We start from the raw sequence: 17997 nt of genomic DNA on the forward strand, positions 1-17997 counted from the left end.
ATATGTGCTTTTCTTCGCACGCTTGGAACTCTTAAACAAGATCGATGGAGCACGTGTTGCTATCTAATTTGTAATTCATAGTCAATATAAACTAAGCAATCTTTATTAACACTAGAAGTACCGACAATTGTGGTATATTTATTACACAATGATACAATGGGAAATAAATGTTTATTCCTTCTCTTATAGAAAACTACGGTTTTGGCAAAAATCCAGTGGAATAAATTTTTTATAATTTTTATTAGAAATTACAAATGAGACATTTTGAACACTTCGGTAGTTCTAGTGTTAAAATAATAGATTTTCGTGCACACGGTTGAAACTCTTAAAAAGGATCGACGAAAGTCCTTCCACGCAAGTGGTAAAGGTTCAGACATCATAGTCAGCCATAGTGAGGCTTACTCGCGCTGTCCACATTCTACTTACGCGCGTAGTACCGCGTCCCAAGCAAACAAGAAGCGCAACATTCACTTTCTGAACAGTTTATTTCACTAGATTAGTTTTTATATCATTTTTGTTTAAAGTACTGTTGAAAATGTTAATTTTGCCCTTAACAGTAAATCTTCGCGAACGTTTTCGAACGTAACGGCGAAATGCTACGCGCGTTAATAATTGTTTTGTTCAATTTTTTAATGCTGCAATTTGCCCCGAGAAACCAGTCAAATACACGCGTTCCGGATAAATATTCAATATTGTTTTGTTTTAAAGCCTCGTACGAGTTTCATTTCATATTTACGATATATTTTCTCGCGTAGAACGACAATATTGACGCTTGTAACACCGATTACCATACACTGCGTCGATCGACTGTTAAGCGGAAAACAGAGAATGTCCATTTTCAGTGATTTCGGTGTGCGTGTAACACATTTCGTCAGTGGCAATTGGAACTACAGAATCGTCGAATAGCAAAGGGTTTCTCAATGTTAAAAATTCGACGTGTCTACGGCTGGGGTCAAATAATTTCTATTATAAACAAAAATACAAATGATTTAAGCAAGATTGCCATCCGAAGAACGATTTTACGGGACGCTGATTCGCGCGTGACAAGCGAGTCAGAGATAAATTATTCGACTATTAATAAAGTGGGCGGGCATTCCTTCTGTCGATAATAATAGAAGTGGCCATTTCTTATGTTGTTCCAGTATTTAGCAGAGCCCAACTTGAAAACAGAAATTAAGGTAACGTAACACGAGGTAAAACGATCCCTGCCGCGTGAACCCGAGGTCCATCACACCAATCACCCCAAATTTGAAATCGCTGCTACTGCGTAACAACGTCGATTAATTCTTTCCATGCTCAAAAATAATATTTTTTCTTTTATCCCGTTACGTGAAGTGTCGCTTTTGAATCGTTTTTGAAAATTTCTAATGTTGTTACGAATGGGATCCCCGTACGTGGTAGTTTAATTCAAGAATTCAAATAAAAAAGATTTGTTAAAACGGCAACGCTCCCGTTACTCTTAAATAGAATTAAAATTTTTCCTTGGAATATATTGCAAAACGCGCGCATAAGTTACGATATGCCTTGAGTTTACGTTCGCCGTTAGGAGGGGGGCAGGTGAAAAAGAATGATCGAAAATTGATTTTTTTTCTTCCGGAGAATCGCGATTTGGCTCACCGTGGCGGCGTTGCGTGCGCCTGGACCCGGCCTCAGAGGTCACTGTTTCGCGGAGTGCAGCGGGCAGCGGAGGGGTGTGGGAGGAGGGTGGAGGGGAGGGGAGGTCAGAATCGGGAGATATAATTCCGAGAGGCAACTCGATGCGGCAAATGCGGCGAATGCGTTGAATGCGACGTAGGCAACGTCATGCGCTCTGAAAGCGACCGCAACCCTCCGTTGAAGGACGAGGTGGCGCGCAGGGGGTGCGTTTGGTCTATCGCGCATGCGCAGTGGCGCGCGCGCGCGTTCGCTCGATCGCTCGGCTCTCGCGTCGCTCGAAAGGAATCGCCGTGGAACGGTGGTGTACGGAGGTGCACGGTGGTACGCACGCTCGTGGCCTCCGCTGCTGAAAAAGGAGGGAGTCGCAGTGTATCGAGGTTGTGCAGTGTTGCTTACCACGTAGGAGGTATAACACTCGCCGTTTCTACGATAGGATTTCCTTAACATTTTTACGAGCTTTACGTTTGTTCGCGGTTCGTTCGGTGTTTCTCCCCTTTTTTTCCCCCTACCCCCGGGTTCGGTCGGCCACGCGAACGTTATTATTCACGCCTGATCGTCGCGACCGTGAACCCTCTGTCCGCCGATCGGTTCGTTCGCGCAAAACGAGAACAAAGATTTAAAAAAGATCGCGACAATTAGGATACGTCGCGTCGAATGTTCTTACGTGGCACGGCACGCGATCGACAACGAAGGTTAATGCTGGAACTGCCGCGCAATACGGAAACACAGCTGCGTTTGAACGCCAGATCGAAGCCGAAGTCGCGATCCAGATCAAAGCCGAGATCCAAGAAGAAGTTGGGCTCGGACCTGGAACCGGAAGCCGAACTGGAGGCCACGTACAGATCGAGAACGGGATTCACGCTGTCCGCCTAGCCCACCGAATATCCCTGTTTTCCCATCGATGGATATCGCACCGGCGCGGCCGTAATACCGTAAAACAATTACGTTCGATTCGCAGGCAATAAACGGCTGTCTTTTGTCCGTACGCACACGGCAATCGTATCACATATCGAAGCTCATATCGACCATCGTTTCCGTTCGCAGAGCGTTTAGAAAATAAAAAAGGAAAAAAGGAGAAATATAAAGTGGTGTGTGGTGTATCGGGGTTTTGCGGGGTTATCGAGCTTGCGTTCGGAACGCGAAACGTCCCCCGTCGCTACGTAACAGAGAAAACGTCGCGAACCGTACTTAATATTCTTTACTATGGTGCCTAAATAACTTAAGTAAAGAACAAAACAAAAAAAAAAAAAAAACAAAAAACAAATACTAGTGCCTATACAACGTATGCGCAATAAAATATATCAAACGTTACGACATTGAAACATATTGACTCGCTGAATACAGGAGACGTTCGAGGAACGACACACGGGTGAATCGATATGCCTGTTGTGTGCCACGGCACAGCGATCTGATCGTTCACGAATCACGAGATAACGTATCTATAGATCGCAACGATATTCACGATTATCGAATGGACGACGAAGAGATGCGATTCTGATCGGTTTATCGGCGAATTATGAGACTCGGGCTCCAAGAGATAGACTCGGCCAAGCTCGTTCCGTTTCTCGGATAAGGGAAGAATCGAGTTGACCTTCTGGCACCGTGCTCGATCGATCTATTTCATTGGATCTTCCTTTCGTCGCGTCCGCCCCCCCGAGATTCTCGAAGGCGCCCCAAGCCTTTTCCCGGTTGCAGTAGTTTTCAAGATACGCGACAATGTCTCGTTTAATGCTGTGCAATCTTGGCAATACGTCCACCGCGGGGAACGATACCAATAACAATGCGAATACTAACAGTAGTATGGAGGACGACGAGTATTACCCGCTGCCTACTATTTATCGGTGAGTAAAATTTTCAGGAAATAACCCTCATTTCCGTACGAAAAGGAAAGCCTTCGAGAAACAGTAGCGATCGATGGTTTTCGTTTAAAACGTCTTAACGGATTACTGACCAATCGAGAGCTACCCCTTTTCGCAATACGCTTCCCTAAATTTCTATATTTCTACGTAATATCGAATACAAAACACGGCCACGTTCTAATTATAGATCCAATACTAGGAATTGAAATTTTTCCTCGTTGAAAAATATTACGTGCTTCCACCCTGCTTGTTTATGTCGAGCCATTAATGGTGGTTTTAACAGTTTTTTCCTAGCACGTTTGAAACGTTTACGTTATTAATTATGGCAGAAATTATTCTGTATTTATTACCATCCTTTAATTTAACAATTATTTAAAACACGACACGAAACACATAAAACACGACATAAAATACGACACAAATTATTTCTTCAAATTTAATGATCTTAGATTAATTTCGCGAACGTTTAAATATCTCGAAAATGGGAAATATATATAGTTTAAGCGACTTTTATAATCTTATATAATCACAAAAGTATCATCCACTTGTGACTATTACGAATTTAAAATTTATACGATTATTGGTCCTAACGAGCAAACAATACAAATTGTCGACCCTTAAGGTTAAGGTCATCTTCAAACCTTAATGTTTTGGGGAAGGAGAGAGTTTTGAGAAATAGAAATTGTCTCGTAATAATCATTTTTTTCCACGATAATTTAACGCAAACTAACATATTTTATTTACGTATAATTAATAAATTAGAACCACGTGGTCATATCAGATTTAGTGCATGACAATTTTAACAAGATAGATTGAGATAGTATAAAAAATGTGCAAAAGTCTACTAAAACACTATCTAGTTTGCATTAATTTTATACATTCCATGAAACATTGTACTTTATTAGAAAGAAAAAAAAAGTATAGTAATGCCCAGGTTAAGGGTCGGAAATATTTACTGTTTGCTTGTCAAAATTAATAAACATATGTTGATATAACATTCTAGTTAATATCCACGGCTTGGAAGACTGAAATAAACAAGGAGTTAGTCACAATTATTTTTACAAACGTCCATCCTTGTACCAAATAGCTTCGTATTAATTTTGGCATGTGAAATACGACCGGAAACTCTATAGAGATTTAAAGAATGATCGCGTTCAGAGTGCATCTTTAACGTTTTCGAGGAGGTGATCGAAATACCCCAACGCAAACATGTCGAGTATTTTACATAATACCACCGAGTTGACTATATCCAAAGTATAAGTGACTTTGTTTGACACCCGGAAAAATTAAATTATGACACAGTTAGACGACGAAGTCGAAATGTGTCAGTTTCATCGATAATCGTCGCTGCAACCAGCAATATTGGGGCAATCAAATTATTTGACACTTTTATTATTTATTTTACTTTTACAAAAATCTCCTCGCTCTCTCGCAAAGTGGCCACGCGTCGCGTACCGATTCTATCGAGGCTTTGTTGGTGCAGTGGGTGATTTAATAATTATTTTACACGTCGTAAAAGTGCATTTTAAAATCGATGGAACAGTCACTCTCGACGGAGCTAAAATTACTATGCCAAGGCAAAACATTGAGTTTTCTAATATTTTGCTAGGAAGCCTCCGCGGACATAAATTCTATTGACAATACCATTAAAACGCAAGATCACAAATAAAAGCTCACAGAAGCCTTGATCAAAAATTTTTAATCAACGTTAAAAAATGTGTTCGTAGGTTCTTATTAACACTGTTGGTTTTTTTTCTTTTTTTTTCTACTATAAGACTGTACCTATTTTATCCAAAAATATATGTTCGTATATGTACAACTGAATTCTATGAAAAAACAAATTTTATTGCTCGATGATAATACTGGTCAATGATTTCAATGATATTCTGCATGTTTCAATTAATAGTTGAATGATAATACGAATTTGGAACTAAATTAAAATTAAAATATTCACTATTTTAATATACGAGGTAGTTTTAAATTCGTCAGAATGTACTGTTAGCGAGTGTAAATAATAATTAATAAAAATATTTCAAAATCTATGAAATATTAACCTTTCCATTCCCATTGTAGCCACACGATTATAGAGAAAACAAATTGAAAGTAAAAAATAAAATTTGCTCGTTTGCTATCGAAAAATATGTATTTGCAGATCAATCGTGTACGCATGCACCTAACTCGTGACCGACGTTGCGGATTTCATAACAGATCGCTCTACTGTAGCCATTTTTGAACTCGATACAATGTCAGAGCTTTTTCGCTGTCGATACTTATTTATTAACACGTTCTTAAGGCGTTAAACATACTAAATATGAGTAACAAATTAAATTAAAGTCTGGTTGTTGCGTATCCTACTACAAAAATGATTAATTCAATACGTACATTGCGTTCGATTCGTAAACCTTAAGAACGCCATAATAGAGGTACTGATAACAAATAAGCCCCGACATTTATCCAATTGTATATTTTTCGAAAACGAAGCCTCCAAAACCAATTTCCTTATTCTCAATTTTTGTCTGGTTTGCATTCGGGATCTGTATGTTTGTGACTTCCATAAAACTCCCAATATTCGTGTCAAATCCGATTGAAACTTTGTTTACTTGCCCGTTATAGTCTAACAGAAAATATAGGCTACTCGATTTGCGGAGATATTAGTTGCAAAACAGACTTAGGGGAGGAAAGACTCGGTTCCTTGACTGTACAGACCCCGAGTTCCCGAGCGAAGTCGCAAAGATTTGACTTCGGTTCGCGTTTTCAAGAGTCGGGGATCCTGCGCGTGGACACTCGAGGGTTTAAGGGTTGAAACGAGTACCGTAGCGAGAAATTGTTAAATCTATTTTCAGTCGTTACTCGACGAGAACACACGTAAACGGACTTTGACGAGAGCGATATATCAGGAACCGTGTAGCCATAAAGGTTTGCACGGTTGTATCGAGCCTTCGATCGATCGTAACCTATTAATACTTTGTATACTTTGTGCGCGCAGCTGCCGTGCACCTATAGCGAGTCTCGATTGCATGGAAGAGTTCAACGGCGGCGGCGGCGTCGGAGGCGGCGGTGGCGGCGGCGGCGGCGGTGTGGATTCCGGTGTACACTGCAGCAATACCGCTGGAACGAAGGAACAGCTACTGACTAACTGCATTGCCGCACAAGCGCAACGCTTACAGCATCCTTCGCCAGGTATTCGCTACCGCAACTTGGGCAAAAGCGGTCTACGTGTTTCCAATGTTGGATTAGGTACGCTGAATGTTTTCCCCCACTTTCGTAGAGTCGAACAGAATCGCGGCTACCCGTCCGTTTTATTTCATTCTCGATGTAAACCAGTGGTTTCCAAACTTTTCGAAAAGGCGCCCACCTTGAACAAAAAGAATTCGATCATAAGCGGCGAAGCCAAGGAACGATACATGCTCCTCGAGATCGCGAATATTTTCTTAGTACTGTCGGGGGCGGCCACGTTTTGGAAAACACTAACGTAAACACGCTTCACTCTGAATCGCTCGGACGGTAGTTTGCCAAAAAATTTGCTTGTCTTTACGGCGAGTCCTCGAGTTACGCGGATTCGTAGACGCGCGACAGCGACCTCCCCTCTTCCATTTATCTTAGAAATATTTTATATACGTTTTCGTCAATTCCTTTTTACAAACGAGCACGTATGGACCCGTTGGATTTTTGTTAACTTTCGTATCGAAAATTCTAGACTAAATGTATTGCATGGAGGAAGAGAGATCGGACCTGGCGGGAATTCGAATCTTGTAGTCTGCTTTATAGTTAATATTTCCGCAAATTAACCCTTTCGCTAGGTCTTAAGGATTCTATATAAAAAATATTCTATATCGTCGTTTGTTTTCCATATAAAATACAAACCACACGTTAAATTATTTTATACGAATAAAAATTCTAGTATTTATAAAATTGACCGCTTTGCTCGAGGACTTGCTGTATTTACTTTCGACTGCGAATGCAACGAATTCTGAGACAGACGTTTTTCTTCCACCGATAGACGCGTTTTCACTCAACCACTCCACCTCCCCACACCCTTTCTTTACGTCTCTGTCTATTTTCTCCCTGTTCCACGTCTGCTTATCGCTTTCAATCGACGCTTCTATTCTACGATGTATACGCGCATGCAAGCTTTTCGTGCCTGTTTTCGTAAAAGAGTGACGTACGATCGCGCGAAATCAGGATGGAAACGCAAGGTACAGTATTGCCTCTCGGGTTGTCGCAGTCTCTGAGGGGACCGGGAGCTGCGGCCACCTGAGAGGCAGACGAGTGAAACTCGATCGCTGGCGCCTCTCTCGCGTTAACCGCGCGACAACCTGAGAGACAACACTGCAGTTTGAACACACGATATTCGAAAAATGCAAATTGACCTTTCAGCAAAAAAATTAGTTTCACATGTCTGTTGTGTACCATCGAATTGGTTCATTATGCGCGTGCGTGTTTTTTTTAAAAAGGTTGAGAGTAAACGAAAAGGGAATGAACTGACGGAGAAAAGAAACGAGAGGCTTCTGTTATGCGCAAGAACGGGGTCGGAGAAGAACGAAAACGGTAGCAAGAGGGCGATTGCTCGAACTATTGTCCCAGGACAAAATTTAGGTAGAGTAGCGGCAGTTTTCTAGTCGACTGTGCCCCGCAAATTCACGCTAGAAGATAAAGAGAAAAGGTAAGCCGAGTAACGCGCGTCGTTTCGCTAAGAATTCTAACGATCGTGGAGCCCACCGGTGCCCATCGTGCGCGACGAAGAGAACGCTGGGGTAGGTAGACACGAACCGAGGGTTTCTAAGAAAAAAAAGAAAGTTACACCGTTTCCAGACGGTTGAAAAGGATGGAAAATCGATTCATCGTACGCTGGAAAACAAACGGACCGGCTAACAAAGTGTGCTTTGCGCGCGTAGGTACGTGGACGACTTTTGGCATTGGGAGTTGCACTAGCGAGGAGACGGCCGAGGCTGTGGTCGCCCTCGCCTACGACAGTGGCATAAACGTGTTCGACCTGAGCGAAGCCCACAGCGGTCATCGGGCGGAAATCCAGTTTGGACGAATTTTGTTGCGGCGAGCTTGGAATCGTTCCAGCTACGTCGTCACCACCAAAATATACTGGAATACCAAGTGAGTGTGAGCGTCGAAGGTAATGGAATACTAACCAACCATAGGGTTTTATAAATAAAAAACGATACCAGTCGGAGTTCGACCTTTCATCCTTATTGGAAACGCTACCTCACTATTCTAATATTTAATAAATGTGTACAGTTGCTTGCTAAAAAAAAAGCATTTTGCAGTAGTTTTTAAGCGTGGGTCACAATTGACCCCGTCGTCTTTCGAACTACCGAAATATCGAGACGTACTCACGAAATTTGTGTCGCAGGGCGGAGGGTCGTGGATTATCGCGCAAACACATAATCGAATCGGTACAGGCGTCGTTGGTCAGGCTGCAGCTATCCTATATCGACATAGTAATGATTCACAAGGTCGATCCGATGTGTCCCATGGAAGGTTTGTTCTCCAATCGTAAAACTAAAGTTGCGGACAAAATTCGGTGGACAGGTAGGAAAAATAGGTGTAAATTAAAAACCAAAGTAACTATTATGCACCTAAGTTTTACATATTATGTACCATAAAGATATACAGGGTGTTCGGCCAAAATAAGACGACAATCAAGAATATCAATTTCTTGATTGACTCTTCGTTAAAAAGCTATTAAAGAATTAAATTCAAAAATTTCAAATCATTCTGAAAAAATTATTTTCGGTTGCGGGGATCAATTACAATCATTTTTGGTGGATAGACATACCCCCGAAATCCTGCTCATTTTCGAGAAAAAAATTCAGTACGGGCGGAACTTTAAATATTAATAACTTTTCAACGAAGCCTCCATCAACAAATTGGTATTCTTGATTTTCGTCTTATTTTGGCCTCTAGAATCTCCCAAAATTTTTCTCAGGGCTGAACCCCCTGTATAATATATAAAACTTAAGTGCATAATAGTTATGCTACTTTGGTTTTTAATTCATACTTATTCTTCTTTACCTGTCCACGTAATTCTGTCCGCAACTGTATACATTTTTTCATTTTTCTTCTTGAGTGTCTTGTTCCTCTTTCAGAGATAGTACGCGCTATGAATTACGTGATAAGCAAAGGATGGGTGATGTACTGGGGAACGTCCCGTTGGACCCCGGTCGAGATTATGGAAGCATATACGAATTGTCGTCAATTTAACTGTGTCACACCGATCGTAGAACAGGCCGAGTATCATCTATTTTATAGAGAAAAGCCGGAACTCTATATGCCGGAGTTGTACAACAAAATAGGTACGGAATATTCGTTTGATAAAATTAACGTTTCTTGTATCTGGTTTCGTAAACTAAATTTGTCCGTAGGGGTGGGCCTGATGGCGTGGTCTACGGTCACGATTGGTATGGTTTCTACGAAACCAGAAGACTACGGGGTCTCCTTTTTGTCGAGATCTTCTTACAAGGTAACGTTGTAATCAGAATTTCCTAGCAGTATGACAAATTTAATGTTCTGGTTTGGATGGTCCAAGCAACACTGGTCAACAGCAAATGTGTACTCTTCATCTAACAAGTCTTACAATTTTAATTACGAAAATGAAGGTTTAAAAAATATTGGCTCTGGTTTCTTTAAAAACAGAAACTAAAAGTATTTACTAATTTAAAATCTTAACAGACTATTTGATTTGATTCAGTCGTTTATAAGGGTGTGTAGAGAATACATTCTTCGCCTCTATAACGCCAATTACAAACTATCGTTGGAATCTAAACGTAAACGACATTAAACAGACTTACACTTACATTAATCCACTGCACTTGAATTAAATCATGCATTACATTTTTCAAACCAGAGCCAAATAATTATTTTTAATCGTAAAGAATACGAACTGTTGTTTACAATTTGTTGACCAGTGTGATTGATCTTCTAATCGTTGCGTTTTCTCAAGGTCCAGGACAGCGATTTTCAAGTTGTTTGGAAGACACCTCGTAGGAAAAAAGAAAATGTTTACGTCTGTGATGGGTGGTAGGTTTAAAACGATACAAGAAAAATATACTCAAACGGTTGTTAAACTTTTCCGTTCAACGTATCGATACGAAGATTTGTTTAAGTTATATGTTAAAAAATTTCTCTTGCGTCTCAAGTTTCGATCGTTAGACGCCCGCTTGAAAATTGTTGAACGAAAGATAACTCGTTAAATGAAAATTAGAATTTAGGTTAAAAAAAAGAAAATATTTCACAATGAACGAATAACCATTTAATTATTCAATCGAATAAACCTCACGAATAAATTACTAAATGTTGATTTTCATACGTTGCCCATTATTTCAATAAAATTTTGCCCATCTCTGTGCAAAACACTGGTGTAGGATATCGTGTTTCCAAAGAATGACATTTTTCATTTTTTAATTTAGAAAATATCAGCTCGAAAACGATCGCCTAGCCCAGAATATTCTTTGAACCCTTCATTGTACAACCCTTCTAAAGTTCACTGAGGAAATTAAACTTAATTTTAATTCATAAGTATATAAATAACCAAGACATGATTTTTTTTGCAAGAGACATAATAGAATTCATGCAATGGAGGGTTAATTATAACAGACTGTAGTAACACCAACGATAAGCGTCAATGTTTGATGTTTGTATCGAAAAAAAGATACTAGTGAGACTCGTGTCCTCGATAATCGACTAAAGTAAGAAATACTTATGATTTCAGAATAAGTATTCGTCGTTCAGTTGGACGGAGGACGAAACGCAATCTTTGTACAAAGAGGTACGTATTTTGGTAGCGTGCATTCTGTTTTCTAATGCAAACAAAAATACGAGTATCTTGGCGGAAAATGAAGGATCCGAGTCGTATTGGGTCAGCTAGAAATGGGCAAAAAGCTTTTACTCGGTCGAACAATTAAATTCGTTCATTGTGAAATATTTCATTCTGTAATTGTAATCTTTGTTCCACGAATAACGAATAGAGAGAGCTATCCATCCGTTATTATTCAAAATCTACAAAGGAAGTTTGTTCACATTCAACTTAGTTGTAGTTCTACTGTGCAGAGACCAGAAGTTGGCTAGCAGGTCTGATTGGCCATAGTATACTCTTCTTTCCATAAAGATAGATCTATAGAAAAAAGATTATACCATAAATCAGTCAACGGAAAACCATTCTTACAATTCTAGCCCCTATTATGACTCTGCTTACCACACAAAATGGAAGTTAAATCAAAATATTCCTAGCAAAGACGTTGATTAGAAAAAGGAATAAAATAGACATGGTCTGTGAACGCGACCGTTACTTTGCTCGTGTTTTAGCAGGAATTTGGCTGGAAGGAAAAGACGGGCGAGGAAGAGACGCGGAAGTATTCGGACAAAGTACGGGACGTGTGCGCTCTCGCCGAACGACTCGGCTGCTCTTTCGGGCAACTCGCCATTGCGTGGTCCTTAAAGAATGAAAGTGTTCAGTGCCTTCTCCTCGGTGCATCAACCATAGATCAACTGTACGAGAGTCTTCAGAGTTTACAGGTAAATTGCCCCCTGTACTATGATAGAAAAACTCCGATTATCCAGCATACTCGGGACTATGGCAATGCCGGATAATTGGACTATACCTATACAGGGTGTTCGGCTACCCCTGGGAAAAATTTTAATGGGGGATTCTAGAGGCCAAAATAAGACGAAAATCAAGAATACCAATTTGTTGATGAAGGCTTCGTTAAACAGCTATTAACGTTTAAAGTTCCAACCGTACTGAATTTTTTTCTCGAAAATGCGCAAGATTTCGGGGGTATGTCTATTCACCAAAAATGATTGTAATTGACCCCCGCAACCGAAAATAATTTTTTCAGAATTAATTAAAAATTTTTTTTTTCGTCGAAATATTTAGGCACCTACCCCCCCTGTCGATTTTTCTTAAAAATTCCTTTTTCATTTTTAGTAATTTTGTTTGACACCCTACAGAAAAGTTGTCTAATACTTTTTTGTAGGTACCCATGAGCTCTACTTCAGAAAAAAGTTTCATCGAAATATATTCACTATCGTAGGAGTTATGGCTGTTTGAAAATTGGACCATTTTTATGGGGTTTTTCTCATTTTAGGGGATCAAGGAACAACTTTTCGAATATTTTTAGAATTTCTACATATTCTACACTAAAATACGCGTCGTTTGCTTTTTTAAACATTAAAATCGTCCAATCCGTTCAGAAGTTATGACGTTTCAAAGATTCGCATGAAATTTCGGGGAACCATTTCAGGCCTCAGATTATATTTTCAGTAAGGAATTTTTTTCTCGAAAATGCGTAGGAATTCGGGGGTATATCTATTCACAAAAAATGATTGTAAGTGACCCCACCAGCCAAAAGTAATTTTTCCAGAGTGATTTGAAACTTTTCAATTTCGCCGAAAAATTTAGGCATTTATTTCCCCGTCGATTTTTCTTAAAAATTTGTTTAATAATTTAAAAATTTATTAATAAAAAATAAAATATATAAAATTCCCACGCTTTATTCGTTAACTGTTTAGTATCTGATGTTACTGCTGGATGCTTGCGGCTGTGACTTCTTTGTTTGTATAAAATATATTCCGTAACATTTACCAAAGAATAGTCGGGGTAAATCTGCCGATTATTCGGATATTCCGGAACTGGTATATAACAGTTCAAAACAGTTATGTAACATAACTACTATTTAATCTCATTCAAATTTGTTCATACGTACGATGTCCATATAAAAAGGAACAGATTTGTTTTCTAACCCATGCCTAACCAGCGGAATTTTCTAAAATATGGACCGAAACCCGATATAAACAACTGTTTCACTGTGGTACCACAGTATTACGAGATTATAGCCAGACCTAACCCAGAAATAACCAACAAATGTACGAAAAAGGCAAGACCTAACCGGCGGAATTTTCTAAAATATCACTTCGTCATCGTGAAACTTGGCAAGGGATTAAATAAAATAAATCTAAAGATCAAGCGAGCTGGAAAAATGATTTCGTCGTGGTCCGTCTGTTTCAGCTGATCCCGAAATTGAACGCCAACATAATGAACGAAATCGAAAGGATTCTCGACAACAAACCGTCCCGACCTCCGATGATCTCCACTCTGGCGCTTAGATGACAATCAATTTGCCCTCACGGTAGCGGTGGGGGCTCACTAGAGGACGGAGGCAGCCCGAAGAGCGAGGGCGCCAACAGCCAAGATCAGGAGACGACCAAGGAACTGACCGGCAAACTACCGTTTTGCGAGATACAATGAAACGGCTTGTACGCGATCACGTATACGTTCGTGCACACTTTGATCCCGTTCGAAACGATCCGGATCGAGGAGAACCGAATCTGAATAGTCCAAGACATGCCCCAAACACACACGGCCAGGCAAAGGATGAAATTTTCCATGTTAATATCCGCCATACGCGCGGGCGGTCAGTCCGCGCACGGGGATGTCCCACGCGCGCGAGTTGTTCTCGCGTTATGAATCGACGACAATACTTACGATTACGGTTACGGTCACGGTTTACCGCTGCGATTGCGTTTACAATTGCATTCCGACGATCAAAACGCGTTGGACGGATTTTCTTTTCTCTTTTTTTTTTTTTTTGGAAGAGTCGCGGAGGGGGCGGACACGCTCACCGCCGGTTGACGACTTTTTTGTACCCGACGACACGCGGCCGAGCGCGAATTAATTACACGCGCGACGCTCGTGCAACGGTACCACCGAGAAACACGATTATCGGTATCGCGTCACAGCTTTTTCGTTTAGAGAAAGATTTAACGACGAGCCAAGGTTTTCTACGAGAGTCAGCGAGTCGAATCTTTGTTCACGATTCACTACGCCAAGTGTTCATTAAAAGCTAAATAGTATGATGTAGCGCCCATCCGTTACGGCCCGTAGAGAACGGTATATTGTCGCAAATGAAAACTACTGCGTTTCCGCTCCGAGGACATCCGTCCCGATTTTGCCGTTACGCGATTCCTCGCGGCTCGGGACAGGCGATTGTTTATTCCGGGACGTTCGTCCGTACTTGGTGGGACAACGCTAACGATCTCCTGGATAGACCTGGTTGATCTTCTTTTGGATCCTGGTGCACGGAAGTTTGCTTTTAAATTGCCTGTTATTCGTATGGAGAATACTGAGAGTAGAGAGTTTTCCAAGTAAACAGATTGGAAGCAGAGCTGGATGGTTTCATGGCTATTTAGATCTTCCTTTGAACCTTAAAATATAAACATTTGATATTAACTGGAGAAGTTTACTTTGACCTACTTGTTATTGATATGGAGAATATTGAGAGTAGGCGGTTTTCCACATGGACAGAAGCAGAACTGGAACCAGCCTAGTTGGATCTTCCTTCGTACCCTAAAACATAAAAATTTGATGGTAACTGAAGAGCTTTAAACTTCTTACTGGTTACTAAGAGTGAAATGATCTAGTGTGCACAGTATGAACTATCTGTTATTGATATTGAGAATATTAAGAGTAAGGGGATTTCCTCATAGATAGAACTGGATCGTTTCATGGCTAGCCTAGTTGGATCTTCCTTCGAACTCTAAAACATAAACATTTGATGTTAATCGAGGAAATTTACTTTACACTATTTACTTGTTATCAAGAGTAAAATACTCTAGTGTACACCAGTATGTATTATTTGTCATTCATATTGAGAATATTGAGAGTAAGGGGTTTTTTACACACATGGAATCAAAGCTGGATGGTTTCCTGGCTAGCCTATTTAGTTCTTCTTCTGGACCCTAAAACATTAGTATATGATGTTCACTGAAGAAGTTTGCTTCTAAACTACTTGTTATCGCTTTTAATGGGCACAGTATATCTGTCATCGATATTGAGATGGTACCAGAGATGTGTTGTTTAATAGCAAGCTTAGATGGATCTTCTTTTGGACCGTAGAACATTAACACAGACAACACTTAACGCCCACTGGAGAGGTTCACAGTCAAACTACTTGTTATCAAGAGAAAAAGTCTGTAATAAATTAATAAGGATTCTTTCCTAAATAACGTTTGTTGCTATAGCCTCGCCATCGAATCAGGACCAGTCGAGAACTCTCGTTTCGTTGTATTTGTTCCACCAAGTATGGGTTTTCGAGCGCCCGTCGCGCGCGAAACGGTTTCCGGGGAAACAGCACCGTTTCGAAGACGACGTTGCGAGATTATTCGCGAGACGTTTCATCTAGTTTTTAAACTATCGATTCGAACATCTGTCGCCGCTCTTTTCCACCACGTGATCGGACGAATGTTCGATCGGGTCCTTTCTCAAGTACCTAGAGCGTGTATAGCTCTCGCTGTACCGTTCGTTATCGGAAAAGGACAGAAGGCTAACCAGCCAACAACCTAGACCTACACCAAGTGCTAGACACAGTGGCTCGAGTTAATATTCGGACACCATACGTACTCCATAAACTCTGTTATCTTGTACAGAAACTTAACAGGGGCTTGGAGGATTGTTTTCCGAAACTTTGCTTAACTTGCTGACCCTGGCCATCGAATTAGGATCACTTCACAAACTTCTTTATTGATTCCTTTAGAGATTTCTTTATTTCTTGTTTTTATTTTTTATGAAAAACAGTGGTCGAATATTGACACGAATCGCCGTAGCTCGCTGGGCAGCCGCGTAGATAGGTGAACTACGTAGACGGGTAGATAGGTAATTAGTTAGACGCGCGTAGTCGAGGTAAATTGGTTAGGTAAGTATGTACATAAGTAGATAGCGATAGGAATGCACGAACGGCGGTAAGTAAGAAAAACAAAAAGGAAATTTTGCGGTTGCACGCGACACCGCTCTGTCGTGGGACGAACAATGAACGAGAAAAGATAAAAAAAAAATGTGTGAAAAACGAGAGTTTATCGTGATTTGTTGCGAGTCTGAGATGGGTAAAATCGAAAATACGGACAACAATTTGCTTCTACCCTCCATTGACTAATCGACCTTTTCAAACCACTTAAATTTTTAACGAGTCTTAAACCTTGTTAAATCTCGAATCGCATTAAATATTTCACATCTGAAACCCTTGGAGGGAAAAGATACTGTATTATATTGGAATGTAAACTTCATTTGTAAATAAAGAGCATCGATGCTGTGTACAGTAGTTTATTCTACGTTTCGATCACTAATGTACGTGTGTGTGCGTGTGCGTGAATACCCCTTTCAAGAAACAGTAACGAAACCTTATTTTATCGTTTTTATAGTATTTTAATTCCGACACATTCCTTTCTTAAATCACTATACACAGCATCGATGCTATTCGCTTCAAAAATTTCGTACATTAATTCGAAAGCTTGTTCGAGTAACATTCTGCCCATCTCTGGTGCGAGTCGTTCGGAAAAAGCGCGTCAGCCACAAGAACGTTTCTACTCTACGCTTATTTCGTATTACGTAAATTCGGCGGATTCGTTATTCTGCTAAATATCACCTTTATGCTAAAAAAAAAAAAAAAATATATAAGAAAAGAAAAAAAAACGGCGTCTTCTCTCGCGGCCAGGTTCTTTGAATCAAAACCGTCCTTATGGCGCGGCGTAGCCTCGTGAAATTATCGAGATCAAGCTTGCAAAATAACAAATTATCGCTCGCGCGCGCCTGCTCAAATTTCACATTTTTCGACGAAATCAGCGAAACCGTAAACAGGCACGATAAGAGAAAAATTTTAAAAAAGCAGACGGAAAGAGAGAGAGAGAGAGAGAGAGAGAGAGAGAGAGAGAGAGGCTGTTAAGATCGAAACGACGCGAAGATACGATAGTGCTTCGAACGAGAAATCCGATCGTCGATCCGAATTTCGAACGAAGAAATAGGACCACAGATCAGCGGAGAGACGATCGATCAACGTCATCGTCGATTAGGAGATCGGTATTCAGCGATTTTCTTAAAAATCCCCCCACCCCCCCAAACGTGTGTTCCAACAGTGATAAGAAATCTCGTCGGAACGGCTCTGATAGGGATTCGATCAAGCATCGATCATACGATCGGTATTAAATATCGATCGGGAGCCGGTTACTTGCGTCGATTTAATGGTAACTACTTAACCCACCGTTCCGATACGTCGCGATCAATATAATGTTTTCCACGAATGTTTTTATTGAAAATAACGAAAAAAATATTAATGCGATAACACGCAATTGTAAAGTCGTACTTGCCGTGCTGTCACGGCGATAGAATCGTGTACAGACCCGAGGAAAATATGCTCGACGAACGAAACGATTCGACGGCAATTAAACCGCTGAAGCCGTCGAGCGTTTCGTCGTTTCGTTGTTGGTTCCTGTGTTTCACGAGTGGACGATATCTAGATAAAAAAAAAAAAAAAAATGTGTATATACTGATCGTACATCGTTCGCGATAATCGAGAAACGATCGAAGATGGTTAGCAGCGACATACGGAGGGTGGTCAGGAGCGATGAATCGCGACGGAACTTTTTTTAAAACGGTTGGCGAACGATCGACTCCTCGTGGCCAGAATCGCGGTGAATTTTCTTT

At 40.5% G+C, this 17997-nt stretch overlaps 1 protein-coding gene across 5 annotated transcripts; it reads left to right on the forward strand.

Annotated features, from left to right (window-relative positions):
* The first annotated feature begins 1935 nt into the window (after window positions 1-1935).
* On the forward strand, window positions 1936-16328 carry Hk (potassium voltage-gated channel subfamily A regulatory beta subunit hyperkinetic). Of its 5 annotated transcripts, none has more exons than XM_076775731.1 (9): window positions 1936-3497; window positions 6502-6752; window positions 8411-8624; window positions 8881-9008; window positions 9617-9823; window positions 9893-9990; window positions 11239-11295; window positions 11832-12041; window positions 13534-16328. In XM_076775731.1, the coding sequence occupies exons 1-9, from the start codon at window positions 3373-3375 to the stop codon at window positions 13633-13635; spliced, it is 1392 nt and encodes a 463-aa protein (XP_076631846.1). In that variant the 5' UTR covers window positions 1936-3372; the 3' UTR covers window positions 13636-16328. The 5 variants fall into 5 exon arrangements, with proteins under 5 accessions (XP_076631846.1, XP_076631847.1, XP_076631848.1 ...); XM_076775732.1 differs by having other exon boundaries at window positions 11835-12041; XM_076775733.1 differs by having other exon boundaries at window positions 6502-6695.
* Window positions 16329-17997: the final 1669 nt, after the last annotated feature.

Source organism: Colletes latitarsis, chromosome 10 (genome assembly GCF_051014445.1).
Source record: "Colletes latitarsis isolate SP2378_abdomen chromosome 10, iyColLati1, whole genome shotgun sequence".
Lineage (NCBI taxonomy): Eukaryota > Metazoa > Arthropoda > Insecta > Hymenoptera > Colletidae > Colletes > Colletes latitarsis.